We start from the raw sequence: 27,302 nt of genomic DNA on the forward strand, positions 1-27,302 counted from the left end.
CTCAATCGACGAACCTTATTCTCCCAATGGTATGAGGGATACCTTGGGCCATTCCCGGGCTTTGCTAACGACCCCGCGCGGCTACACAAGCACGAAACGGAGTTAGCGTCGAAGCCAGGAAAAACTTGCACTCTTTAAAGATAACAATTTCAATGCAATTCATTGAATACATCATCACTCAATTCGTAACTTCATACAATTTTATGTCATTATTTTAAAAGAAAAATATACACATTTATTGACACTAATATTTTAAAAAAACTCTACTTTAAAAGATGACCAAGCTAACCTGGCCACCACTTCCTTGAGGAGCTTGTAAAGGGAGGGTTGGAGCCGCATTGGGAGCATCTTCTCTAATCTCGTTGTTGCGCGCTCCCCCCGAGGTAATATTCCGACGTTTTCGGGAAGAGACCATCTTGGACGTCGTCTCGTAGGGCTCGCTGTCACGGTCGAAACGCTCCAGTCAGATCTCAATTCTGAGATCGTTTACTCACCGTATAAGCAAAAGACCACAACGCATGAACCCTCTCTAAGGCTAAAACCTCTTGCTTAAGTCCACGCAAAATGGAGAGGAGGGGGGGGGGGGGGATTGTGAGATGTCCTTAACACAAAAACGTTTTGCTGAAGGAGAGAAGGGCTGATGTAAGTCTCTTCACAGGAAAATTACCTTATCTGAAAAGTGACAAATGAGGGGGTGTGGAGAGGAGTGGCTGTACTACAACAAGTACACTGCACAGGGACAGACGACGGTACGGACGACGGCACAGTAGAGCATAAGCTACGCAGAAATGCGTGTTGCCCATGGAGCACCCCGATGGTTTATATAACTGTGGGGTACGGGTATGGGTTCTGTGCAAAGCAAGGACGAAAGGACGGTGTACCAGCAAAGGCTGTAGATCAGTGGCCTGCATGGCTTAGGGGGAAAGGTACGGTGTCGGTTATCAAGAAAAGGAGTGGTACGCACGTACCTTATTTGGTCAGGGACAGCATGGGTGGCCACGTAACAGTACGTGTGGACCACACAGTGGGGGTTCGTCCTTTGGTTCTTGTACGGCCATCGTATGGGCACCCTGGTAAAAGTGTACGGTTCAAATTTTGGGACCGGGTCCCCAAATTTGGGATACCGACCTCGATTTGCGTGCCGAACCGCCCCGAGGGGCAAAATATTTTTTTTGTCCGGGATGTTCTCCTGGTCACAATGTTGTCTTGGGAGACATGGACCTCATTAGGCCACCCACCCCTCACATAGGGAAGTTACAACTTGTGGCTCTAAGACAAGACCCAACGATACATCCTTTGGCAAAGCTAAGGTAAGCTCTTAACTTGAACACTCACCAATGAGGCTCACATAACCACTCAAACATAGTAAATATCTATAGAGCATGCATCACAGAAGCTCACACCGCGACAATCAATATTTGTAGAGCTTGTAACAAGATGTTGCGGTAAAGATGAGGACCCAAAATATGAGCCCCTATTGAAGCCTAACAACTCTTTTGTGGAAGAGTTTTTGGCAATCACGAACACTCTTCCACAAAACCTTGGAAGAAGGTTTGTGTGATTGGACAGTAGCGATATGACATCCCTTCTCATACTAGGCGCCTTTGAAACAGAACTAATAATAAACCCCCCTCACCTAACCTAGAGTTCCCCTACCTAGCTACCTATCCAACCTTGGTTGACACATAGGCTAATCACAATGTTGAAGATGTGTACCTCATTAGGCCACCCACCCCTCACATCATCCGTAGCTACCATCTCTGCACCTAATCCATAACCGTGCCAGATGCCCAGAAGCTAAATTTTACATTTGAACTAAACCTGATCTTGCAAGTTTCACCTCACCCATACACGTACAATGAAAGAGTGTATCATCCTCGTCGAGACAGAATGTATTAGAACCACTAATTGGATTCACTCGGTCAAAAAAAAAACAATAACACTCCAACTTTTACACAAGGTGAATACTATGTACCCTTGGTGGACGAGGACACCCCAAACCTTTCAACATCTAAAACCTCGTCCTCCAACTTCAAGCCATTCTCTTAGGTAACCCTTACACCTCAACATTTCTCCTATCTTGCCGCGCTGATCACCCCCTCAAAACATAATGGAAATCCCAAACCTCATCGACGAAGCAAAACCTTCTCAATGAAGATAAATTTCTTTACTTAATTTGCATTAAAAAACCCCATATATCATTCAATTCATGATTTTGCTATGATATCAAGCAATTTCATCTTACCCTAAGTGTGAAGATATGTACGCGAAAGTGTGATTAAAAGCTCACTATGTATAGGGGCCGCATTCAACATAACAATGAAGCTGCATTTGTAGATAAAGAGTTGAAAAAAAACACAAAGGAGGTTATTTCCCTGAGGGTTAAAACCTAGCCATAATATATTCTCAATAAGTAGAAATTTTCAAGGTATGAAAGTTCGCGAGAGTTTGGCCCAATGATCGAACAAGGAAAAGTGCCACTTTTCTATTTTTAAGAAACAATAGGGCATTTAGATTCAAAATTGGAGGGAATGCCAACAATGGAGATCCAATTCACCATAAACTAAGAAGTAAGACCAACGTTAAAATGAGAATCTTCCACCTCATCATTGGTGCCTTTATTAGATTTATTGTCGACAACTAAAACGGAAATTAGAATCTTCCACCTCATCATTGGTGTCTACATTAGATTTACTGTTAACTAAAACGGTTGAAGAATACCTATAGCCACTACATTAGAAAAAAATAAGATTGTGCATTTTTCACTCGGGAGCGGATAATATACTAAACCTTAGTCTCAATGCACACCGACGAATTTTAATGCGCCCGGTCCTCACAAATTGATCTAGAACTAGAACAAGTTAAGAACCTGGATCAAGGTCCCGACTTGAGACGTTGCAGTAGCACCGATTCCAATTGACCTATAGATGAAGATCAACTGAGAGTTTAGGGGATTATCACCCTGCACGAACAGCAAGAGAGCATAATCCTCAATCCTTAAATGTGTTGAGATAAGGCCACTAATTAGCCGGAGGAGTAGAGTTTGGTACAGAAATGACCGATTTTGTTAGCCCTAATTTCAAAAGAGACAAAGAGCGATGTGAATGCAATTAGACAATCTATCGCAAACTGATGCAACTAACGAATTACTGAAAAGTTAGCCACAAGTAGATTTAGCCCGAACAGCAGAAAAAAAAGGCAATTGAGCAGTTTGGCAAATGAGAAGGATTTGTTGCTCTATGAAGAGAGTATTAAGTTCTGTTTCCTGCAGATTTTTGTTCGTTTTACTGATATGTAGTAGGCTAGGTTAAGAGACTCAGGCCACTTCCCCTCCTCTCTTCCTATTCTCGGTATATTCAGTTTGGTGCTTCTAATTAGTACAAAAGAATAAAACCTGTCAGTGCTATTTAAACAAGTTTGCCTATTCATGATCATACTACTGACTTCATAAGAGACGGCCTCAGAGCCACTGCCCACTCTCTTCAACGCTGTTACTTTCCCATTTCATATACGTCGTCACCGTCACCGTCTCCGTTGCTCTTCCTCTCCTCGTTCCAACTATTCATGAATTGAGAGAGAACCAAAAAGTACAAAATTTTCTCACTGATGTAGCACACAGAGCTCATAATTGCAACAGCAACCTGCTTGGTAACAATCCAGCCCACTGAATTTGCACCTTACTCAACCTGAAAGTAAGGCGTAATCTGTAAAGGTGACACAGGCATGCACACGCACACATATATATATGAACGTGGTTTGACAAGAGTTGGACAGAGAAGATACAAGTTGACATAAGATTCCGGTGTTCTCAAGTGCAGATCACACTCTTAATGACATGATGATGGGTTCTTGATCTGTCTAATCCAAGAACCCCGCAGAGGAACCAAAGACAGGTGACAAGATGCCTCTGAATTGTTAAACCCTGGCTAGCTTTGGAGAAAACCACGAGTCCACTTTGCCATCCCTAACTTTGTGGCTGGCAAGACAACTCTATACTTATAGACCCCTTTCACTACCTAATATTTCCCACAGAGGACTTCTTAGTCCAAGTAGGTCCCCTTTGAACAGCCCCTTTGGCAAAGCTACAGGCGAATCTTTCTGGTTGAAACATTACCACCCCACATTCCTACGAAGCCATTGCCATCCTGAAAACCCAATAGACCTCCAATCACAGCAAGGACTGTTGAAAAATTCATAAACAAACCAAGGCCACTCCAAATCACCGTGTCGACATGTTGGAAGCAGTAAAAATACTTGATGCAGGTCCAACAGAATCTCCATGTAGTAACAACTTGGCTAGGGCATGCAGATGGCTTATATTGCCAGAAACTGTTGAAATGAATCACTAAACCTGAAGCTTCAGCCGATTGAAAAGCACAAGAAAATGTCTTTCTGGAACAGAATATACGAAACCAAGCTCTGCACCGCTTAAATGCCCAAACCCCTGCACAATGCAGCAAACACAATAATTAACATGCTGTTTTCCAAAACAGTAAGATACCCAAGAAAATATCATATCCTCTTTTGCACATTAGGCTTACCTTCCCATCAAGAAGCACAAGTTCCCCATCAACCCACTGAGGATTCTTAAATCCAGGCTCTGCCAGTCTGCCCTGACCTTTATACCTTGCAATCTGAAGGCATAGAGAGTAACAATCAATTTCTTTTATTGAAAGACTTGGTTGTTTCTTCAAACCAAAGACAAGACTTGTGTGAATATCACGCAATTGCCATGGAAAAAGAATAGGCATTCACTCAAACTACTATAAAAATCAGATGATGGGAACCATTCATACCACTCCCAGCTCCTCTGGATAAATACCACGGTGTGAGAGCCTACAGTCCTTGCCAATCTTGGCCCGAAAGGTAACCTGCAAACTCCAAGGAATGCTTGGCTTCAATCTTTATAGCCTTACATAAGCAACATGGTAAGAAAATAAGAGTAGTCTTCAAGATCCCCACACCTGACCAGCTGGAACGTTTAAATCTCCAGTAAGCTTGACAGCTTCAACATATTCAACAAACTCGAGTTTATCATTAATATTCCTTACATCAGTTTCTCCATGCCAATGGCCATACTTCCGCCTTAACTGGACCAGCTCAGATGTGTAAGGCCCAAAAGCACCAATATACAAACCTGCATTAATTCCAAAATCTCTCTCTCTCTCTCTCTCTCTCTCTCTCTCTCTCTCTCTCTATATATATATATATATATATATATATATATATATATATATGTATGTATGTATGTATGTATGTATGTATGTATGTATGTATGTGTGTGTGTGTGTGTGTGTGTGTGATGAGATTCCATGGACACATTGTACACCTTTTGTCTCATAGACCTATTGGGTCTTTTGCAAGACGTTAATATGTATCTCTCTCTCTCTCTCTCTCTCTCTCTCTCTCTCTCTCTCTCTCTCCATGTATATATACAGGTACAGAATGCAACTCTGTCCCGATCTCAATTCAAGCCAATTTCGAAGGCTAGGTGGAAGGCCTTCGAAATTCCATGCACCTCTTGATGGGCTAATCTTCATCCGCACTCCGTCTTCGATCAAAATATAATAGTCAAATGAGCCTTCTTCAGTCTTCGAGAAGTCTAGGATGTCCTCAAAGAAGACACCTATCAGTTTCATGTACCCTCCGAAAATGCGATCCATCATTCTATTGAATGACTAAAAGGCATAACAAGATACTCATCAAGCCCAAATGTCGGAACTCCTGATGACAGAGAGGCAGCACGCAGTACAGCAGCAGGTGGCGGCCAGGTGGCTGGCGACAGCAGGTGCAGTAGGGTGTGCCTGGGTCGTGATTCAGATGGTGCAAGTACGCACAGCCAGGCAGGGAAGGGGAGCCAACGGCAGCTGTAGAAGTAGTGTTGGCTGCTGTAGAAGCAGCGCTGGCTGATGTAGTAGTAGCACTAGCAACAGTATTGGCAGAGCAGCCAGGACAAGGCGGTTGTGGGCGGCACTGGGCAACATGTGGAAAACAGATGACACAAGCAATCGTTCTTCAGGTGACGAACAGTTGTACGATGGCTACACAGATGGGCAGCAAAGCAGGTCTTGGTGGTCCTGATGGGTTGAAGGCGGGTGGCGCACACAACCAAGAGCTGGTGGTGTTTGATAACGATGAGGATGTCGAGTTCCAACCTTCCATGACAATGACCACCCTTAAAGATGATGGAGAGCTGCACCCCCCTTCATCCATGATGATGTTAATGATAGTGAGGATAAACTCCAAGCTCCCATGGATGATGAGAAGGGAGGGGTTCATGCTTCTTTTATACCTTGGGAAAGCCTTGCGTTTTACCAAAAGCTTGTCCATGCTTTTGCTTTGCCTTTTTATACTTTGCTTTTCCCTTTTTGCCTTTGCTTTTGCTCTTTTTACTTTTATTAATAAAATATTACTCAAACTTTGTCCATGATCGAAACCGTGCTGAGTCATCTGGCCACTAGGACCGCTCAGACTATCCTCAAGGCCACCTCCTCACTAGGACCGCCCGAGAGTTCTTCCTTTGTGACACCTGGTCGCATTGATCGCCCGACTATGAGATCCAATACAATCATCTGGGCCATCTCGTTGCAATGACTGCACGACTGCGAAATCCAAGATATCTGGCATCGTTGCCGTCTAATGGGTCATCTGCCATCGTTGCCTCCCATGTACAAATCTAATTCTGGCATCGCTGCCGTCAATGGGTCAGCTAGCATCATTGCCTCCCATATACAAATCTTGCTCCTTGGGCGATCGGGCATCATTGCCACCCAAACTAGAGCATGTCCAACATAGTTGTCACGGTACGAAAATACCATACCATATGGTACGATACCGAACGGGAATTTTCGATACGATATGAAAATTTGGGATACAATATTTTCGGTTTTTTAATTAAAGAACACCTACAAACATAGACATTTTCAATTTGGAAGGGTAGAGTCTAGAGAAGTAGTTCCAAACTAAAATTTCATTAAAAACAAGTTTGAAGTGACAAGCAAAAGTACATAAAGCATAGTGGTGCAATGCGATCATGCGCGCTAGGCGCAAGTACAAAAAAGTGAGTACAAAAAGAGAGCCAAGGCCCAAGGAGAGACTAGACAAAGGCATCACTATCAGAGCTCTCGCTGAAATCATCCTCTTGAGAAGAGGACACATCAATGGCCTCGCCGAAGTCGCCATCGCTAAGAAGGTTGCCCTCATCATCGAACTCGGGCTCTCTAAGCTCATGTGAGAAGCCAAAGGGAGCATCCTCATCTGCAAGAGCGAGTGTGGAGCTACCCGAACCACGCTGCACATAGGTATGCACTATGGCCCTGGAAGCACCACGAATCGTGCATCCACGGCTTCCTACTTGCACTCCTCTACCACTACCTCCATGCCCACGACAAGTGCGAGTAGGTCATCGATCAAACGACTCGAGCTCTCGATAGATCTCTGCATAGATCCTCTCCTCCTCCTCATCTTGCACTTTGTTAACACTCTCAAGAGTGCTCCCTGTGAGCTTGAATGCATCCACATTCACCTACATTGTACAATGATCAAGTGACAAGCAAGGTAATAGAATTTAGTTTCAAATTTCAATAAACATTGAAGTTTGAAATTTGAATGCTTATAACTTATAACTGATAAGTTGTTGTAACTTATACCGGTCTCACCGATTCCATCTTTTGCATCGCGCGCACCATGCGCAAGTTAGCGCGGCAATACACTAGCCGCTCTAACTGTTGCGTGCTCAAGTGATTGCATAACTTCGTGTGTACAAGTGAGTAGGAACTCCAGTTCCTCTCACATGCACCCGAAGAGCAATCCTAAGCTAGGATTCTCAAAGCCACCTTTTGGAGGCTTGAAAGCGCATATCCAAATGTCTCCCACCGAGAGAGGGGCTTCACAAGGGATTCCCTCTTCCAACAGGTAATAGATGCAAACGCGGCTCCTCCCCTTTGGTCATTGTAGCTTATGTGCCTCCTCAAGGAACTTCCCATGGCGATCCTCCGGCAATGCTTTGGGCAAGTAAGCATCTCGGGCTTCAAGTAGCTCCGCGTTGCTGAAGAGGGCGGGTCTCTCTCATAAAGCAAACGAGAAGGCCCATGGTGGCTCCCTCCATGTCGGTCATCCGCAATACCCTATAGAAGGGCGTGACCGCAATGACAATAGTACAGACCGATTGCCAAAACTCCTCCTTTAGGCAAAGCCGTTGCATGGCTTTGGCCTCCGCCGATTCCCGCTCATTCCACATTGTGGAGACCACTATTTGGCGAAAGGAGGATTTCACATCGTGGAGGCGCTCCAAGAGGAGCCACATGTAGGCGAAGCGTGTAGATGAAGGCTTCTTCAATTCCAACTTGCTATGTTCGCGGAACATGGCAAAGCACCTTCACCTTTGTGGTGAAGAAGGTGACAATAGAGATACTCATGCGAGACTCAAGCCTTTGTCTCTTTGAGGAGGCGGAGGCGGCACCGGCAGAAGCAACACCGATGGAGGCGGCGGGGAAAATGTATCACAAGGCGGGGAAATGACCTCATCATCCGCCCTTGAGCTTCTACCACTATCACGGTGAGCACCCAATCCACCCTTGATCTTGTTGAAGATCTCATCGGATATAGCAAGGGGGACTTCCTTACATGGCGCAACTTGCCCCCCCACTTTTCCGAGATGTTGGAGAAGCCTAGTAACTCCACTTGTGTATTGTTTGCCACAATACATACAAGTCCACCTATATGACACTTTCCATCGGCTTTCACTACATGGATAGCATGCACATTGAAGGCTTCATTCTTCTCCCTCATCATTGTAATACAGAGAGAAAGAAAGAAAGAAAGAAAGAAAGTTGTATTAACGTCTTTAAAAGGCCAAAATGACCTATGAGACCAAAAGGTTACATCATATCCATGAGGTACATAATCCTGGGTACAAAATAGTAATAAAGAAAGATAACAAAAATCTAGAACTTTAAAATCTGATCTAGATACATGAGCAGAGAGCTCTCATATCACCCTAATACATCCCTCATGGGCCGCTGTGACATGGTGCTCAAGGTGGTAAAACTGAGCTGGCGCGAGAAGGTCCTGCGATGATGGGAGATGATGGCCCAAATCTTCATGTGGTGGCGTGGCCGTGGGTGAGGGCCATGGGGTCTAGGGCGTCAAGCTCTGCATAACTCAGTGGCTCTGTCAAGTCACACCTCTCGGCCGAGCTCCTACACTAGCCTGTGGTTTGGGTATGATGGGTGGATCGGCCCTCGGAGAGCTCGTATGGAAGAAGTCAGTGAGAGCTCTCTGTGCTCGTCCTCGAGCAAGTACAGCTGATCTTGATCTCACTAAGGACTCCCTGTGTCTACGGAACTCTAGAAGAAAAAGTCCCAGGCATCTCTGATCCGGGAAGTCCATGGTCCGGGAAAGTGGTTTGAACCCAGCTCGGAAGAGACAGTGGAACCTCCCCCGAATCTCATAGTACACGGGGCATCGACATATGCAATGGTCCTCTGTCTCGGGCTCTGTGTGACAAAGCTAGCATATCCTATCCTTTGGTGCGGCCGCCCTAGGCCCATATCTGGCAATCTCCACTCTTAGCTGGTGGGACGAGGTGCGGATCTGGCCGATCGCACATCTCATCCCAAAGGATAGGTGTATGTCCATGTAGCGTGGACGGATGATGAACCCGTCCTCTGTCAGGCATAGGAGGTGATCTCTGTAGAAGGCCATCTTTGTCCCCAATGGACGACTAGGTGAACTCCATGTCCTCTGAGTATCCAGTTTGACAATGTCCTTCCTGATAACCCTGTTCCGCTCTATGCGGCTGAGAGCAAATGACAGGGCCTCTATGTTGTACAGGAAGGGGGGAAGTGCCTCCATCTGCATACCGTGCATGCCAAACCAAGTGCCTACCTGTGCATACCAGCACTCTGTAGTATCTCCCTCAAGTGTCAACTGTCTCGAGGACTCCACGGCTAGCCGGGGGTCTCTATCAAGTGGAAGCTCCCATAGCCTATGCCAATATATCACTGTCTGGAATAAAGCCTCTATCACTATCGTTGCAGCCCCCATCTCTGCCTGCACAATCTCATGTGGCATTGATGGTTTACTCCTAATCATGCGTGAGATCATCGCCACTAGGGGGCTCTCCATCAGCTTCCACCCATCATATACCTCCTCTCTCTCTGTCTCGGCCGGCTCTCTCCTCTATCTCCTCCTATGGTATAAGCTAGGACCCCAGATGGGGGCACCATACAGTAACTAGAGTAGTGCAGAAGTAACTAGAGTATCAAATAGCCAAAGCTTCTCCTCAGCTCCTGAAACTGTATGTGTGAGCATTGCCTCTCTAGCGAGCCAAGGGCTGCATATCCCCTCATCAATCTAGCGTCGGCCGCCTTCCGCATCGAGAACTGAGGTCCAGCAAAAGTGATCCCAAGGTATACATACGAGGTAACATACTCCACAAGCTCTCCACTGTATGTAAATTGTACTGCAAATCTACTTATCCACTGTGAGGGGATGTTAAAGATCATGACCTTGGTCTTTCCAAGGTTCACAGTAAGGCCCCGGTTCTCGCAAAAGGCCTGTAATGCATCCAAATGCCTCTGCAGCCCCTTTGGTGAATCAAGATGTGATAAGATGCGAATGGGATGTGGTGTGATGAAAATGAATGTGGATGAGATGTGAAGTAAATGGATGTGGATGTGGATGATGAGATGAGAATGAGATGAGAAGATATGTGAAAGGGTGAGATGGGAAGTAAATGGATGTGGATGTGTATGTGAAAGAATGTGATGTAAATGGATGTGGATTGTATGTGAAAGAATGTGATGTAAAAGAATGTGATGTAAATGGATGTGGATTGTATGTGAAAGAATGTGATGTAAATGGATGTGGATGTGGATGTGGATGTGAAAGGATGTGATGTGATGTAAATGGATGTGGATGTGGATAAGATGTGATGTGATGAAAAGAGATGTAAATGGATGTGGATTGTATGTGAAAGAATGTGATGTAAATGGATGTGGATGTGGATGTGAAAGGATGTGATGTAAATGGATGTGGATGTGGATGTGAAAGGATGTGATGTGATGTAAATGGATGTGGATGTGGATAAGATGTGATGTGATGAAAAGAGATGTGGATGTGAATGTGATGTGGATGTGGATGTGATGTGGATGTGGATGAGATGTGAGGTGATGAAAAGAGATGTGGATGTGAATGTGATGTGGATGTGGATGAGATGTGATGTGAATATATGTGGATGTCAAGTGATAGATGTGAATGTATGGATAGATGTGGATAGTCGTGCATATGAATGATTGAAATAAGAACAATATCATCTCCATACAAGAGGATCGGTATCAGGACTCCTGCCAAATGTGCTCCTGGTCCTCCCTGTCTGTCTATGTAATCCGAGATCTCGTCAATGTATAGACCAAATAGAGTAGGAGACAAGGGGCAGCCCTGCTTCACCCCGATAGAGTTGTGTATGATCTCTGAGTCACCTCTTGGAGTCCGTACTTTGCCTGTGAGGACTGACTCATAAAGTGTAATGATCCCCCACAGCATCTCTGCTGGCACTCCCATATCCTGCAGTCTCCTCATATCAAAAGCTTTGCAGAAATCCACAAAGCAGCAGTATATCCATTGCCCGTGAGCTCTCCCCTCCTCAATGATCCCCCGTAGTGTAGAGATATGATCTAGTGTGGAGTGCCCTCTCCTAAAGCCTGCCTGCCCCGGTGCTTTGAGTCTCTGCTCCTCGGACCATCTACTAAGCTCATGCTCCAAAATTGAACCATAAATCTTGGCCAAGGTGTGACCAATCATGATAGTCCTATAGTTGTTGGGGTCCATGGGGTCACCTGCTTTCAAGATAGGTACAATAGTATTGGATGACCAGTTGATGGGGAAGCCTTCACATAAAGCCCTATTAAACATGTGAACCAGTAAGGGGGCTAGCGTGTCTCTAGCATGGGAGAAATGCTCGGTGAGGAGTCCATCATGATCCTATGCTCTCCCAATCTGCATCTTGTCAATAGCATCTCTCACCATGCTGAGGTGAAAGAAGGAAGAGTGTGGGGGACGAGGTTTGGGTGGATGGGGGAGAGGTGGCTGCTCGGGGACATGGTAGAGAGAGGTGGCATAGGTGTGCCAGGTGCTGGGTGAAGTAATCGGAGTTGCTGGAAGATCCTCCATGCCTCCTTACAGGTCCCTTCCAAGAAATAGCTGGTATAGCTCCTGCTCAAGCCTTGCTAGGTAGGCTCTGTTCTTTCTCCGTGTTAGACATCGAAAGATAACTCGCGCCTGCTGGTGAGTGGTGGATCCTAGTGCCATCTCTCGATGTAGACGGGCTTGAGTATCACGACATTCCTCGTCGTACCAGCTATTCTGTGGGACAGTCCCTCCTGGTGATGTAGGGGTGGCTCTGGAGTGTGGGAAGGCGGCTGCAGCGGACGTATGGACGATGGCTGAGAGGTGTGTAGTAAGCTCATCAAGTGGGATGTGGGGGTCAAGGTCGGAGTGGATGCGGTAGACGTGATCAGAGTAGATGGAAGAGGTCTCTCTGGTGAAGTGGTATCTCGGACGGTGATGGGGCAAAGCAGGTGGTTGCATGGTGTATCGGCATGTGAGTGAGAAGGCCAGGTATGCATGGTCGACTGCAACACTGATGGGGCGGGGAGAGATGGTAAACTCCGAAATGAGTGGGATCAAAGAGAGGGATCCCATTAGGTAGTCCACTGTACTAGCTCCATGTCCGAAGGGGAAGGAGGTGAAGGAGTTGGATCTAGGCCATCTAGCCAGGCCATTATAAATGGCTAGCCTATGAGCCCCGCCGAGGGCTAAAAGATACTCTCCATAGTCTGTGTGGGCTGCTGTATCATGTGATGTCCGCTCCAGATATGTACCCATCATGTCAATCTCCTGGTACATGGGATCATCTGTATCAAAGAAGGGTTGAGAGAGAGAGAGAGAGAGAGAGAGAGAGAGAGAGAGGCTTGAGAAAATGTGAGAGTGAGGCTAGTCCTTGAGGCTTGAGTCTTGACTCTTGAGAGAAAGAGAGCCTATGAAAGGGCATGTGGGCTACACCAGGTAAAAGGCATGTCAAGGAGCACTCGTGTAGAGCCTTGAGCAATGGCGTGAGAGAGAGGGAAGTGTAGGCGTGGATCCACTCGAAAATCAGAGATAGAGAGAGGAAGATACGCTGGCTGTGGGGAATTCGTAAGAGCCCCAGAATTGAGCCCTTTTCCCTTTATTATTTGGGGAGTCACTTTGACCCTTAAAAATGGTCCCTTGGCCAAGTTCAATGTGAACTTGGCCCAAGGTTTTAAAACCTTCATAAAGCCTTTAAAAAGGCTATGTACAAGTTATACAAATGATAGAGGGGTCATTTAGGCCTGTAACCCAACAACCTCCCACTTAAAGGCATAAATGGCGCCTTTAAGTTAAGTAACTCCCACCATCTGTATGCATAGCTGATGTTGTGCTTTGGGTAAGCACTTGGTGAGAGCATCTGCAGGGTTTTGTGACGTATGGACCTTAACCATGGTGATAAGGCCATCCTCAAGCACTTCTCGAATGAAGTGATACCGCACATCAATATGCTTTGTGCGCGCATGAAACATGGCATTCTTTGCCAGACATATGGCACTCTGGCTATCACAACCAAGCATAGGTGCCTTGTCAGGCAAACCAAACTCACTGCATAAACGTGCCAACCATATGGCTTCTTTGGAAGCCTCAGTGGCTGAAATATATTCAGCCTCTGTAGTAGACAGTGCAACTATCTTTTGTAGTCTAGAGCACCATGAGACAGCACCTCCTGCAAGAGTAAATACATAACCACTTGTGGATTTGCGTGTATCCACATCACCAGCCATGTCTGAGTCACAAAATCCCTTCAATTCCAAAGGACCCTTACCATAACAGAGGCATTTGTTTTTAGTCCCTTTCAAGTACCTCATAATGGACTTTACTGCATCCCAATGCAATTTGCCTGGATTAGCCATAAACCGGCTCACAACTCCCACTGCATGGGCTATGTCAGGCCTAGTAGCAACCATAGCATACATAAGTGAACCACAAGCTGATGCATAAGGAACACTTTGCATTTCATTGGTTGCTTGATCAGACTTGGGGCAATCTTCCTTGGAGAATTTCACATATGGCTGTAATGGCACACCAAGAGGCTTTGCTTCAGCCATGTTAAACCTGTCCAGCACTTTTTCAATGTACTTTTCTTGAGACAAGTACAATATGCGCTGGTCCCTTTGCCTTCTAATCCTTACTCCAAGAACATGTTCAGCTGCCCCAAGGTCTTTCATTGAAAACGCAGATTTCAGCTGCTGTTTAAGAGCATCAACAGTGCTTCTTTTCTTCCCAGCAATCAACATATCATCAACATAGAGCACAAGAATAATAGGGCTGCCATCCTCATCAAGTTTTGTGTACAAACAATGATCTGCATGGCTTCTTTTGTAACCATGTTTGAGCATAAACGCATCAAACTTTTTGTACCATTGTCTAGAAGCCTGTTTCAGCCCATACAAGCTTCTATTGAGCTTACATACCAAATGTTCCTTTCCAGGAATAACAAAACCCTCGGGCTGTTTCATGTAAAGCTCTTCCTCAACATCACCATGCAAGAAAGCTGTATGTACATCCATTTGGTCCAATTCCAAATCAAGGGCAGCCGCTATGGCAAACAATACACGCAAAGTGGTCATCTTCACGACAGGAGAGAACACTTCCTGAAAGTCTATGCCCTTTGTTTGCGCATATCCCTTTGCAACCAGCCTTGCTTTATACTTGGGTTTTGCATCAACTGTCTTGATTTTATACACCCATTTGTTAGGAATGGCCTTCCTACCTTTGGGCAATTCAACCAAGTCCCAAGTATCATTAGCATGCAAAGCTTTAATCTCTTCCTGCATAGCAAGCTCCCACTTGTTGCTGTGCTCACATGTCTTTGCCTCTTTGTAAGTAAGAGGCTCACCCTCATCTGTCAACATAATGTAATGCAAAGAGGGATCATATCTACTCACATTCCGTCTTGGACGAGTAGAACGCCTCACCCAATGATCCACATTATCCGGAAATGGGTCTACATCAGGTGGGATGACAACATCATCAACTATGGGCTGCTGTCCATCATTTTCAGCACCATTTTCAGCATTGTTATGTGGCTGCAAATGCCCTTCAAGAGCCTCATTTTGCTGTCCAACATCATCTGGCTCAAACACCACTGGCTCATCAACATTTTCAGTCATATGTGGTGCATCCTGAGGGTCAAAAATAGGCCTAATAGGTGGCTGTAAATGCTGAAATTTGACCTTTTTATGGTCATGCTTTGAGACACAATTGTTTTGAAGCAGCCTTGCCTCATTAAAAACAACATCCCGGCTGCGCACAACCTTTTTGAGCTGAGGTAACCAAATCCTGTAGCCCATTTCGCCTTCTTCACCATATCCCATGAAGAGGCCTTTAATGGACTTGGCATCCAGTTTGCTTCTCAACTCAGGTCTAATATGCACAAAAGCTTCACAACCAAAGACGCGTAAGTGATCATATGAAGCAGGTTTGCCAGACCAAACCTCTTCAAGGATGTCACCTTTCAAAGACATGTGAGGGGATCGATTGCATATATGCACTGCAGTTTTCAAAGCTTCTCCCCAAAATCCATGAGGGAGATTAGCTGTGGACAGCATGCATCTCACCCTCTCACAGAGTGTCCTATTGTATCTTTTAGCCACACCGTTAGAAGAGGGGCTGTATGGAACAGTAAGCTCCCTCTTAATGCCCAAATTTTCACAAAAAGACCAAAAGGCATCACCAAATACTCATAGAGTCCAAATGTAGTCCTAAATGTGGTCATGTGAATGTCCTCTGGAACAATCATGACTTGATGGTAACCACTCTTCAAGTCGATCCTGATAAAGATAGTGCCTCCATCCAATCTATCTAGGATATCATCAATCCTAGGAATAGGAAACCTGTTCTTCACAGTGATCTTGTTAAGAGCCCTGTAATCAATACACATACACCAAGAACCATCCTTTTTTTCAACCAATAAGACTAAGGAGCAAAAAGATAATGAGATAGGTCTAATCAAACCCTTTTTCCAATTACTCGGTCATTTGCTTCATAATCTCCTCTTGTTGAGCTTCTTGGCATGATGTCAATCTCATGATCTTCCAATCTCTCTGATTTCTTACTTTGGCTTGTCGGAACAATTTGCAGCCAAGTGCCTCTTCTTTCCCTTACCTGTTCCAAAGAAACGGCATCTGAGATAGCAAGCCTATAAGTAGCCTCCTTGTCTCCTCCACGAGAAATAGACCAAGTGGCTCTAGATCCTTCTGAGATAAGCTTTAGCAGCTTCAACTCCTTTGACTTTGGTGGCTCGATAGTTGATGAAATCTTCAAACATTTGAGCCCTTCTTTGGTCCCGTTCCCTCTTGGTTCTCCCAGCAAGGAATTCTTCGTCTCTGAGTGGTCGTCTAAATCATGGTACTCTTCTGATGTCATGGCCGTAGTCTCATGAGAAATAGACTATCGGCCTTGGCTCCCATCTTGAAATCTTGGATTGGCCTCATAGTTGTTCCCTTCATTAGGCCCTTGGTTTCCCTCTACTCTCGACATAGCTCTGTCACCCCAAGAAAGTTTCTTCAAGAGAAATCCAGCTCTGATACCACAGTAAGCCCAACAGGGCGTGTAGTGACAGACTCAACCACGTGTCCAAGAGATAAAGATATAAAGAGAGAGAGAGGGCAGAAAGAAAAGGGAATGGGAATCTTGCACAATACACCACATTGTGCAGGGAACAAGCCCCGCCCCCTTTCAGGAATTTATTCAAGAACAATCCACAAGCACAACTGGCCAGGATCAATACAATCAATGAATACAAAACAAATAAATATGCCGATGTAGGATATCCCCCGCACACTCACCAAGATCAATACAATCAATGAATACAAAACAAATAAATATGCCGATGTAGGATATCTAAGTCGATGTCAATGTCTAGGCACGAGATCTCTGATGCCAAACACACCACGGGGATGACCCACAAGTCTCTCTCACCGGCCTAGTACCAGATCCGATATCCAAATCCAATGAATCCAAATCCAAATCCAAGTTCAAGTCCACATCCAAGTCTAGAAACAAATCCAAATCCAAATCCAAGTCCAAATTCCTTTATTGGCATTTCTTTCTCTAGTTCCGTCCTTTAGGTGATTTATACAGTCCACCTGATGGTTTACGGATGTACATATGTGACTCAGATCCAAGTCCAAATCCAGGCCCAAATCCAAATCCAAAACCAGGTCTAGATCAAGTCCAAGTCCAGATCCATGTCCAAGCTATATGTCCAAGTTCCATGTTCATGCTGAAATTCCATGCCCAAGCTTAAGTCCAAGTTCAAAGCTTTCATATCCAAGCTATATGTCTAGGTTGCATGTTCATGACCACGTTCCATGTTCATGTCCAAGTTCCATGCCCAAGCTTTAAGTCCAAGCTCCATCTCCAAGTTCCATGCCTAAGCTCCATATCCAAGTTCCACGTCTAAGTTCCAGGTCCATATATTCCATGCTCCTACACAAGGTACACATGAGAGGCGTGTAGTTGATGAAGTATATCACGACCAATAGTATCAATGCCCAATCCAGAGGTAGAAAGCATTCCCCAACAAGGTTGAAAGAAAGCCGACTGACGTTATAAAATAACAGATGGCACTGGCAATTCTTTTTGGTGGCAGATGACAGCTGGGTGGCATACAAGCAAGAGGAAGCTCGCTTCTTATGACGCAACCAAGTTCAGGTGGTTCTGTATAGCAATATGGTGATGTTGGAAGCACACGGCAGCTGGCAGCAATAGTTGGTGGCACGGCGTCCGTAGATGGCAACCAAACAGGGAGCAGCAGGTAGGCGATGTCAGTAGCAGCCTGCTGTAGACAGCGCTGGCTACTGTTGCAGGGGGTTCGGAGAAGCAGTACAACGGTGCTGGCTGCAGATGACAGAGAAGCGGTGCACAGTACAACAGCACGTGGCGGCCAATGGCTGGCGACAGCTGGTGCAGTAGGCTGGCTAGGTCATGATTCAGATGGTGCTAGTATGCACAGCCAGGCAAGGAAGGGGCGCCAGTAGCAGCTGTAGAAGCAGCGCTGGCTGTTGTAGAAGTAGCGCTGGCATATGTAGCAGCAACGCTGGCAGCAGTATTAGCAACGCAGCCAGCACATGGCGGTTGTGGGCGGCACTGGGCAGCAGGTGGAAAACAGATGGCGCAAGCAATCGTTCTTCAGGTGACGAGCAACAGCCGTACGATGGCTGCACAAATGGGTAGTAGAGCATGTGTTGGTGGTCCTGACGGGTTGAAGGCAGGTGGCGCACACAGCCAAGAGCTGGTGGTGTTTGATAAAGATGAGGATGTCGAGTTCCAACCTTCAATGACGATGACCACCCTTAAAGATGATGGAGAGCTTCACACTCCCCTTTCATCCATGATGATGTTAATGATGGTGAGGATAAACTCCAAGCTTCCATGGATGATGAGAACAGAGGGATTCATGCTTCTTTTATACCTTGGGGAAGCGTTGCTTTTTGCCAAAAGCTTGTCCATGCTTTTGCTTTGCCTTTTTATGCTTTGCTTTTCTCTTTTTGCCTTTGCTTTTGCTCTTTTTACTTTTATTAATACAATATTCCTCAACTTTTGGTGCTTTGCTATTTTGGCTTTAAGGCCTTGCTTTTTGGCCTTAGAGCTACTTTTTGAGAAAGCGCCTTTTAGCTTTTTGGCCTAGCTCAGTCTCCTCTTTCCAATGATGCCCTTGGCTCACGGTCAACCCTGTTTGACTTTTTTCTTTTTGACCAAGAATCATGCTTTTTCTTAATCAAACCTCATGGAGCCTGTCCCCATGTCTTCTTCCACCTATCTGGTGTCCGGTTATGGGTTTCATCATGTGAAACAGAGCTAGGAGAGCCAAATAGTTACACTACGTGGGATCGGAAACCGATTCTTAATGGTGAGAGCTTATTCAAAGCTCCATTATCTACACACATACGAAAAGATCCATCCTTCTTTTAAACCAAGAGGACGGGTGAACAATATGGGAAAGAGCTTGGCTGAACCAAACCCTTCTCAAGAAGTTCATTTACCTGCTTCATGATATCCTCTCTTTGGACTTACATGATAGGCTTGCCTCTTATTAAGAGGTAAGCTACCCGGCACAAGATCAATGCGATGATCTTCCGATCGTATGGGTTGCAACTCATGTGGTAACTCAACAGCAAAAAAATCATTGTACTCTTGCAAAATATCAGCCTATCATTACTAAGAGTGATTGCATGCACATTAGTTTCTTCAACATGATCTCATACAAAAATCAAGTACGCAAGAACACTCTTTCTCATTACTTTCTTAATTTGTACATGAGATACAATGGGGATAGTATCACCCTCTTTAACAGCATCAATCACATGTTCTCGGCCTTTATGCATAAAGGTGATCTTGTTGGTCTTGTAAGGTGATCTTGTTGGTCTTGTAAGCCTTGTGTGGATCCATGTGCGTGCACCAAGGCTTTCCAAGTAATACATCACAGCCATTCAGAGGCGCTACAAGAAAGTTTTTATGATTCAAACAGTCTTGAATGTGTATGTGCAACTTCCCAATGATTGTGTAACCTGCACTTCTTTACCAACAAAGGCAGCCCCTGCAAGACCCATGTCCCCTACTTCAATACCCAAAGCGGCTGCCATTTGTGTAGATATGAAGTTCTCAGATGCATAATCGTCAAACATGAACAAAGTAGGCTGATCCATATGTTCCAAAGCTTTACATACAACCTTGTCTTTCCTATCATGTGAAGTATTCACCTCCACATCGAGAACCATATGCACATTGGGCTTGGTGCATTCACATTATCATGCTTCTTCTTGTTCAGGTATGCTTTCGCTATATGGTCAATGCTACCACAAGTAAAGCATTTGCACTCGCTCATATACTCCTCTTTTTGATTAGGAGTGAAACCATAGTCTTTCATTTTGAATGGACGCTTCTTAGCAAACTTATTTTCAGCCTTTGAACCATTTTTGTATTGGTTTTGGTCCTTTTAGGTGGCTGTCCACTAATTTGCAAGTTTGGAACAGTCCTCTCTTTGCCTTGGAATGAGGGTTTAGCCTTGTTGGATTGACTCAACTTGAGTTCCAATTGCTCAATGGCAGTGGCGGCTGCGATTAGTTGTTGTAAGGTGTGACCAAGATGCATTGGTAGTACCTCTATACACGGGTTGTAATCCCAATTGAAACCTTCTCTTCTTTTCCGCCTCTAGAACATCCATAAATAGAGACACCTCCAAAAACACTTTCCAAAACTTGTGCACATATGCAGCATCACACTCGATCACCACCACACTGCCATAGTGGATCACCATCACACCGCCACACCGCCCTAGTGGATCAACTTGACACCCCTACGAAGGCGCTTAATTATATGCCCGTAGGTGATGCCACCAAGGAAGCACCAAGGGGGGCTTTGAACCCAAGACCTCTTGGTTCTAGGCAAATACCTTCACTACTTGAGCTATCACCTCATTGGCTCCTTTCTTTTATTTTATTTTTTTTTTCAATTGGCCTTTGGCCCAAGATCCTCCCATAGTTACTAATTTTCACCGCCCGTAGGTGCTTATTTATCCACCCGTAGGCGTAGGCGATGCCGCCGAGGAAGCACCAAGGGGGAGTTTTGAACCCAAGACCTCTTGGTCCTAGGCAAACACCTTCACCACTTGAGCTATCACCTCATTGGCTCCTTTCTTTTATTTTTAGTACCCATGATGATGTATTCCATGGGCATGATGTAATCTTTTGGTCTCATAGGTCATTTTGGCCTTTTGTAGACGTTAAGTACTCAAAGGCCCATACAAACCTGACGCGGTCACCGGCAAGGTTGATGACAATGGATCTCCGAACAACCGAGGAGATACCTGTCCTTATTGAGAAAAAGTCCCATAACGAAGTCCAAGCTGTCAGCTAGACTGAGCAAAAGGGCTCTCCAAATGAGGTTGGATACCTGTGTCCAACCAATACTGGCACACTAGCTGTAGGCATGTATCCTCCCCTGGAAGTGAAGTCTGATAAGCTCAGAGAAGGAAGATGAGATGCCAAGGGTGTAGAGGGTGAGTAGGTGTAAATGGGCTGGTCCTCTCCCACTAAAAGACCTCGAACGGGGCTCTCAAGTGATTAAGAAGTTCCATCCTCCGTGTGATCTAAATCTGAATAAGGAGAATCAACATCTGGTAAGACAGGCTAGTCCTCCGAAATCGCGGGTAGACAATCCATGATATGTGCTCTCAAGGTCTTCAATCTCTTTGCTCACAATAGCTCTCATAACATGTGAGGCAAAAAGATGAAAGGACCAAATATATGAGAGATTAGAGCAAATCAACACAGCATGAAATGAGTGAGTGTATATATGATGAAATCCAATACAAGAGCTCAATGTGAGACTCCAAAGAAGCAAAGAGGGCTTCTATCCTGTGATAATGCTGAGGGTGGAGAAGGCCACAATCCAAGGCAGATGGTAGGCTGTTGTCCCGAAGAAATGAGCAGAGAGGGCTGCCGTCCCGATGTCGAGGTAGAGGAGTAGAGAGGGCTGTTGTCCCGGTGATAATGAATGAGGGCGGAGAGGGCCGCAATCCCGAGGTAGAAGACGCTTAAGTAAAACTGCTGGAAAGCTCTACTGTAGCAGAGAGGGCTGCTGTCCCATAAGCTGTGGTAAAACGCTAATGATATGCTGATGATATGCTGAGATAAACGCTGATGTAAGCGTTGATATACTGTAGACGAAGGGCTACTGCAGAATAGTAGCTGTAGGTACAAACGCAACCTGAAGAGGAAGTAAACCGGCAGCAGCAATAAGAGAGGATGAGCAGCCTGTAGATACGAAAACACCAGCAGCAACAGAAGGTAACGATGCTGCCTGTAGATGAAGAAACACCGGCTGCAGCAAGACCCGGAGTTGTGTTGTTGGGTTGTGAATAATATACCTAGATGAATCCAGGAACATGCCCAAATTCACCTTTTAGGAACGTGCATGTTATATACTCATGGTAGTCAACCCACAAGACTATATAACTATCAACTCCATTATGCATAGTATGGACTAGATACTATGACATCCCCACTAACATCATCAGTGCCCAATAGTAGGTGTAGAACTCTATATCAAGATATGCTCTCTCTCACACACACACACACATAAGAGCATATATTCACACAAAGCCCTTCGTACTGAGTTTCTGTCAAACCTCCAGAGATGCAGGGCAGACTCAACCATAATGTTGAGTTTCTTATATATGCAGTAGGACTGCTGGCCGGTAGGGTAAGTTGTCGGCCAACAGCAACGACAAGAAAAATGCCAAAAATACGCTTTTGGGCTGGATAAAAAACAGGTTAAGGCATGTTTTCACACATAGGCAGTCTTCAATGCCTCCTCTCAATCACGGATGTACTAAAGGAAGTTGGCTTCAAGGAAGTGAAGATGGGGCAGTACATGTACTTGCAGATGGGGCAGTGTTTCTCTGTCCAGTTGTAAATTCAATACTCCGGAGAATCTGAGGCTGTCACGTGCACAACAGTGGACATGGCATAATCTCAGAATATCTACAGAAAATCCCTGTTTAGAACAGCATCATAAAGCATCCTGGAGGGCATGGGCACCCAGTCGGCAGCCACAAAAGCTTCCATACAGCATTCAGCAGCCACATGGGGAACCCAAGCAGCCAATCAGACAGACTCCAGCCAGTCTGCCGGCAGATTGGACAAACATGCAACAGTTAAATAATATTTTATGCAATATCCTTTGTCCACAGCAGGCAGACAGTAGTAGAATGAACCAATCTGCACCGTCAGTCCATATATAAGCATGAGTCATCATTTGCATTGGATTACAACCTTTTGAAGAAGCTTAGAAGTCAATAGAAGGCATGTAGAAGGCCAGAGGTCACCCTATTGGGCAAACCAAGGACTTGGCAGATGTACAGACATTCATGTCACCTTTTTGTACCATAATACAAAGAAAATCCTAACACCAACACTCTCTCTTCTCTCCTTTGTCTTAATCATTTCATTAATCGGTATCTTGTTCTTAATCAAGCTTAGGACTGTGGATTAGGCAGTAAAGCTTCTACGCACGTAACATTGGTATCAAATCATTCAGGCTCAGCCACTAAGTATAGTCCCAAGAAGGTGCACAGGTCCTACTAAGTTTTAATATTGATCGTCATGAGTCATGCTATTCTCACCATGCTGTGAGCCTTGTCCTGTAATTGGCACCATAGGGTAGAACCCAATGGCCTTGACCCTCCCAGATGATACCCAATACCAAGCATGCCATGTCAGCATGCTGCAACATATCTTTAACCCTCTGACAGTCAAAAGGGAGGAAACACAGAATGAGACACATCAAAGCACAAGTGAGGACTGAATCCTTTTCATAGCAAACCTTAACCTCCTCTAAGAAGGCGGCATACACTTACCTGTTTGACTAATCAACAGGTCACTTGATTTTTGACCTCAGACTGAAGACATTTCCCAGTGCTCTTTTCATGTAACCCAAATTTGTACATCCAGTTTTTATATCCTAAGTATTCACAGTTGAAAAAAAGCATAAGCCAAGACAAACAAATTTCAAACTTCCTATCAAACTTTTTTCCTGATTTCAGTTCATAACACTACCAATACAATGGATGAAAAACTCACCTGTCAAAGGGTCTATTTTAGAGCCCGTCAACTTGATGCGTTCAAAAGAAGTACACTTGGGCAGGCCACGTCGTCTTTGCGCTTGGCTAACAGCAAGCTTGAGAAATTCTCCCATATCCTTAGACACCTAGACAAGAGAAGATACTTCAGCTAAATTTGATTTGCATTGAAAGGAATACAGACAATACACGTAGCATACCTTGGGCCTCCCTGGACCTAAGTTAGAAATTGCACTAGGAAAGTTAAGAGATTGAGATCATATGAGAAAACAACGGATTGCAAGTAAGCTTCTCAGGTTTTTTAGCAAATCAAAGAACCAAGGATTAGAATTGAGCACATTGATCATGTATGAAAGCTTAGAAAAAAAAAATAACAAAGCCAAGCCTCCCTTCCAAAGGTAAATAACTACAAAATGTGGTCTATCAGCTCAACATCGCATTTCAAAACAAACTTATGGCACACTGCACACATCCAATGCACCACAGCAATTTTCTTGTGCAATAGCCAATGCAAAGCACTTAATCTTAGCAAACACAATGTTTCCCAGGTGAGAAAGATGGCAGTAGGTATCTAAACACAAAATGTCAAACCACATCTTAAGCTGGTCATGAAAATTCCTCAACACAAAATGTCAAACCACATCTTAAGCTGGTCATGAAAATTCCTCTTTCCAATAGCAAGGGATTAAACAAAAATTCTAGCTCAAATAATGCTTTCATAAAAAGTGGGAGCTTAGGAAACAGTTGATAAGGGACTCTAGTTGATAACCAGGCCATGACCTACAGTAAACTCCAATCAACAGTTACTTTGGCCTCACCCAACGAATTGTAGGGCATATCAATGCATCGATAACCTTTTTCAAAATTAGATGCTGAATGTGCAACATACCTACCACACCTGAACCCCTCCTTCCCGCAGGCTTCCTAATCTTCTAGAAACTACCTATAACATTAGATATAGGCCACCAGTTAGACCTGGGACTCACAATCTTGAGCCATCAATAACAGATGACATTGAAGGAGCCACATTACAACATTTAGAATGTTAAACTAGGTTGCAAAGATCAAACTTATAATCACCATGCATATACATCAAGCACAATTGAAATAGCACAGTTGTAAGTCATGCCTTCACCGGAATTTTCTCAAGATTTGAAACTACTCTTGCAATCTCTGGAGGAACGTCTGCTGAGGCCTGCGGCATTATAGTAGCAGCTTTCAAAGAGGGCAATGACTCTTTGGCTGGCAATTGTTGTGCTGCAGTTTCTTCAATGTAGAATAGAAAAGAGTCCCGACTTCGGATTTCAATTCTTGCCAGTATCCTTGTGGGGGATTTTGGAAGTTTGTCTTCTGCAGCATTTTGCAGCATTCCACCTACTATCAACCTAACAGGTATCTCCTTCCGCAATTCCTGTGCTGACTCAGCACTGTCACCAGCTTTACCTTTTGCTTCTTGCAGCACGTCTTCAACAGGTCCCTCATTCTCCTTGTGGCCTTTTACACCCTCACCCTCTTGTGTTTCAACCTCTTCCAACATTTGTTCAACAATCTTGGGGATGTCCTCGCCATTTTGGGTAATAACTCTAAAGACCTTTAGTTTCACATCAGGTATCCTATCTTTGAGAAAATTTATGATGCCGCTTAGTCCCTCATCAGACACTGCCGCATTTCCACTCTTTCCTTTTTCATCTCCAAAAGCTTCCGTTAAATCATTAGCCTTTATCTCCTTCCCATCTTCACTCAATGCAGTCATGTCCACAATGTTAACATCAATCGAGGTCGGTGTCCCAGATGCAGACTCTCCAACTCCTCCTCGTTGCAAGTATACTGCCTGTCATCAGTCAAGGAAAAAACACAAGTCAGACATCCAGGTAGCCTTCAGGCTCCAACTAATCCCATGTCATGACTCCAGATGTTATACCTGTTGATGATAGCCTACAGTGTCTTTCCGTATGAATACTTCAAACAATGGAGTGCCAGAAGATGCGGACACCAATTGCCTAAGAGCAACAACACACTGTAAGCAATAGGCATTTTGCCATAATCTAAGTGAAAATCAACTACAACACAAAATGAATATGGAAGCCTCTTGCCTTGCTGTGTAACACTTTGCTATAAATCTTCCATGTGTGGAACTAATTTTGATAATCCGGCCATAAGGATCATTTTCACCCTCTGCTAATCCTACCCACCATCCAATCTGTACGAAGTCACAGTTAGACCAAAAAGTGAGCATTTCAGTTTTGACCCCAGCAATACCTTGTCAAAACGACTCTTTTGAGATGCAATACCACCAAATTCAAAAGGAAGCACAAATCCTCAGGTGACTTCAAACTGTCATGTTTCAAAACTTCAAAAGAACAATACAAAGCCTACCAGTCCAGCTGCAGCTTCATCTCTGAGCCTCGTGGCTTGTTCATAACTTTCCTCCTCCAGTGCTTTCTGAAAACATGAGTATACACAAAATCAAGGCATAGTTTAGATGATGTGTCATCTGGAATAAAGTGTGAAATACCACATGAGTACCTTCAATTCAGCAAGAACTTCAGACACTGGATCATTAGCAGTTGCTGCCCTAAGAGCACTTTTCAACCGAGCAGCTTCTTTGAAATCTTCATCACCGACTGCATCTTCCAGCTGAAACTGCAGGGAGAAACTCGCAGGTGTTGTGAAGCGTGAGAAGAACGTTGCTAAATAAACATGAGGCAACCATTAAAAAAATGCAGATATGTTAAAGTAAGAAATTTAAGGCAAATCATGACATGCCTTGAGAATCGATGCCAGCTTCTCTTGTTCTTCCACATGGATAAAATGCTCCTGCCATCTCTCCCAGTCCCATTCCTCCTCCTGCACAGCTGTATCCTCCGGCTCTGCCTCGTCCTCCTGCTCGAGCTTTGCCTTCCTGCTGTAGCTGTCGAAGTAGGTCTGCAACCTCCTGCTAGCGCTGCTTAGGATATCACGCAGAGGATCCCCGATTCGTGCAGCAACAGCCTGCAGAAGTTGCATGTCCCAGACGGCGGGTAACACCGATACAAAATCCTCGCGGTCGCTATCTCTCAATTGCGAGCTTTCCTCCGGGACAGAAGAAGAAGACGATGATGATGACGACGACGATGATGATGATGAGTCGCCCGGCCCATTCATAGAGCAGGACACAGAAACCATCCTATTATAGCTTGTCTCTGATAAATTCTTGCGAGTCTTCGTATCGCCGGGCCAGAGCAAGCGTTGCCGCGGCTTCCTTGCGTGCGAGCTAAGCGATGCATTCAGCGCCGGAAGCGCCAGAGCTCTGAGCTTGAAAGCGCCACCTTCCTGAGAAGGGGCATGTGTATCTGCCACGTACGCTGGTCGTATAGCGCCAACTGCCGACATACCTGCTGCAGCCATGGCTGGGGAACAAAACGGAGAGCTTAAACCCTTTCTAGCATCCAAGCATCATGAAAAAAGATGCCAGCTGGATCGAGATGAAGAGCTGGGAGTTGCGGCGGAAATCTCCGTCCTCCTACAAAGCTGTTGCTGCAGCCGCTGCTAGATGAATGAACGAACGGGTCATACGGGCTACTAGTAGTGTAGATGCCGAGAG

At 44.9% G+C, this 27,302-nt stretch overlaps 1 protein-coding gene across 6 annotated transcripts; it reads right to left on the reverse strand.

Moving 5' to 3' along the window:
* Nucleotides 1-27,302, reverse strand: LOC147633670 (protein EXECUTER 2, chloroplastic-like). 6 transcript variants are annotated; one of them, XM_086804649.1, is made up of 12 exons: nt 26,486-27,302; nt 26,246-26,362; nt 26,096-26,161; nt 25,813-25,919; nt 25,641-25,719; nt 24,849-25,550; nt 23,721-23,847; nt 4,965-5,137; nt 4,797-4,871; nt 4,542-4,634; nt 4,352-4,444; nt 1-81 (listed from the first exon to the last, which is right to left on the reverse strand). In XM_086804649.1, exons 1-12 carry the CDS (start codon nt 27,104-27,106, stop codon nt 16-18), a joined length of 2,319 nt encoding a protein of 772 aa, XP_086660775.1. In that variant the 5' UTR covers nt 27,107-27,302; the 3' UTR covers nt 1-15. The 6 variants fall into 6 exon arrangements, 5 of the variants coding, with proteins under 5 accessions (XP_086660775.1, XP_086660774.1, XP_086660773.1 ...); XM_086804648.1 differs by lacking the exon at nt 1-81 and adding an exon at nt 2,837-2,962 and having other exon boundaries at nt 24,855-25,550; XM_086804647.1 differs by lacking the exon at nt 1-81 and adding an exon at nt 2,837-2,962.

This window comes from Cibotium barometz, chromosome 11 (assembly GCF_041138505.1).
Source record: "Cibotium barometz isolate CiBa-2024 chromosome 11, ASM4113850v1, whole genome shotgun sequence".
Taxonomy (NCBI): Eukaryota; Viridiplantae; Streptophyta; class Polypodiopsida; order Cyatheales; family Cibotiaceae; genus Cibotium; species Cibotium barometz.

Coding starts and splice junctions, on each gene's coding strand:
- LOC147633670 (XM_086804647.1), bottom strand. CDS start 27,106: ATGGCTGCAGCAGGTATGTCGGCAGTTGGCGCTATACGACCAGCGTAC. Junction 25,551..25,640: donor CTGTAGGCTATCATCAACAG/GTATAACATCTG, acceptor GACTGATGACAG/GCAGTATACTTGCAACGAGG. Junction 5,138..23,720: donor TAAAATAGACCCTTTGACAG/GTGAGTTTTTCA, acceptor GAATTAATGCAG/GTTTGTATATTGGTGCTTTT.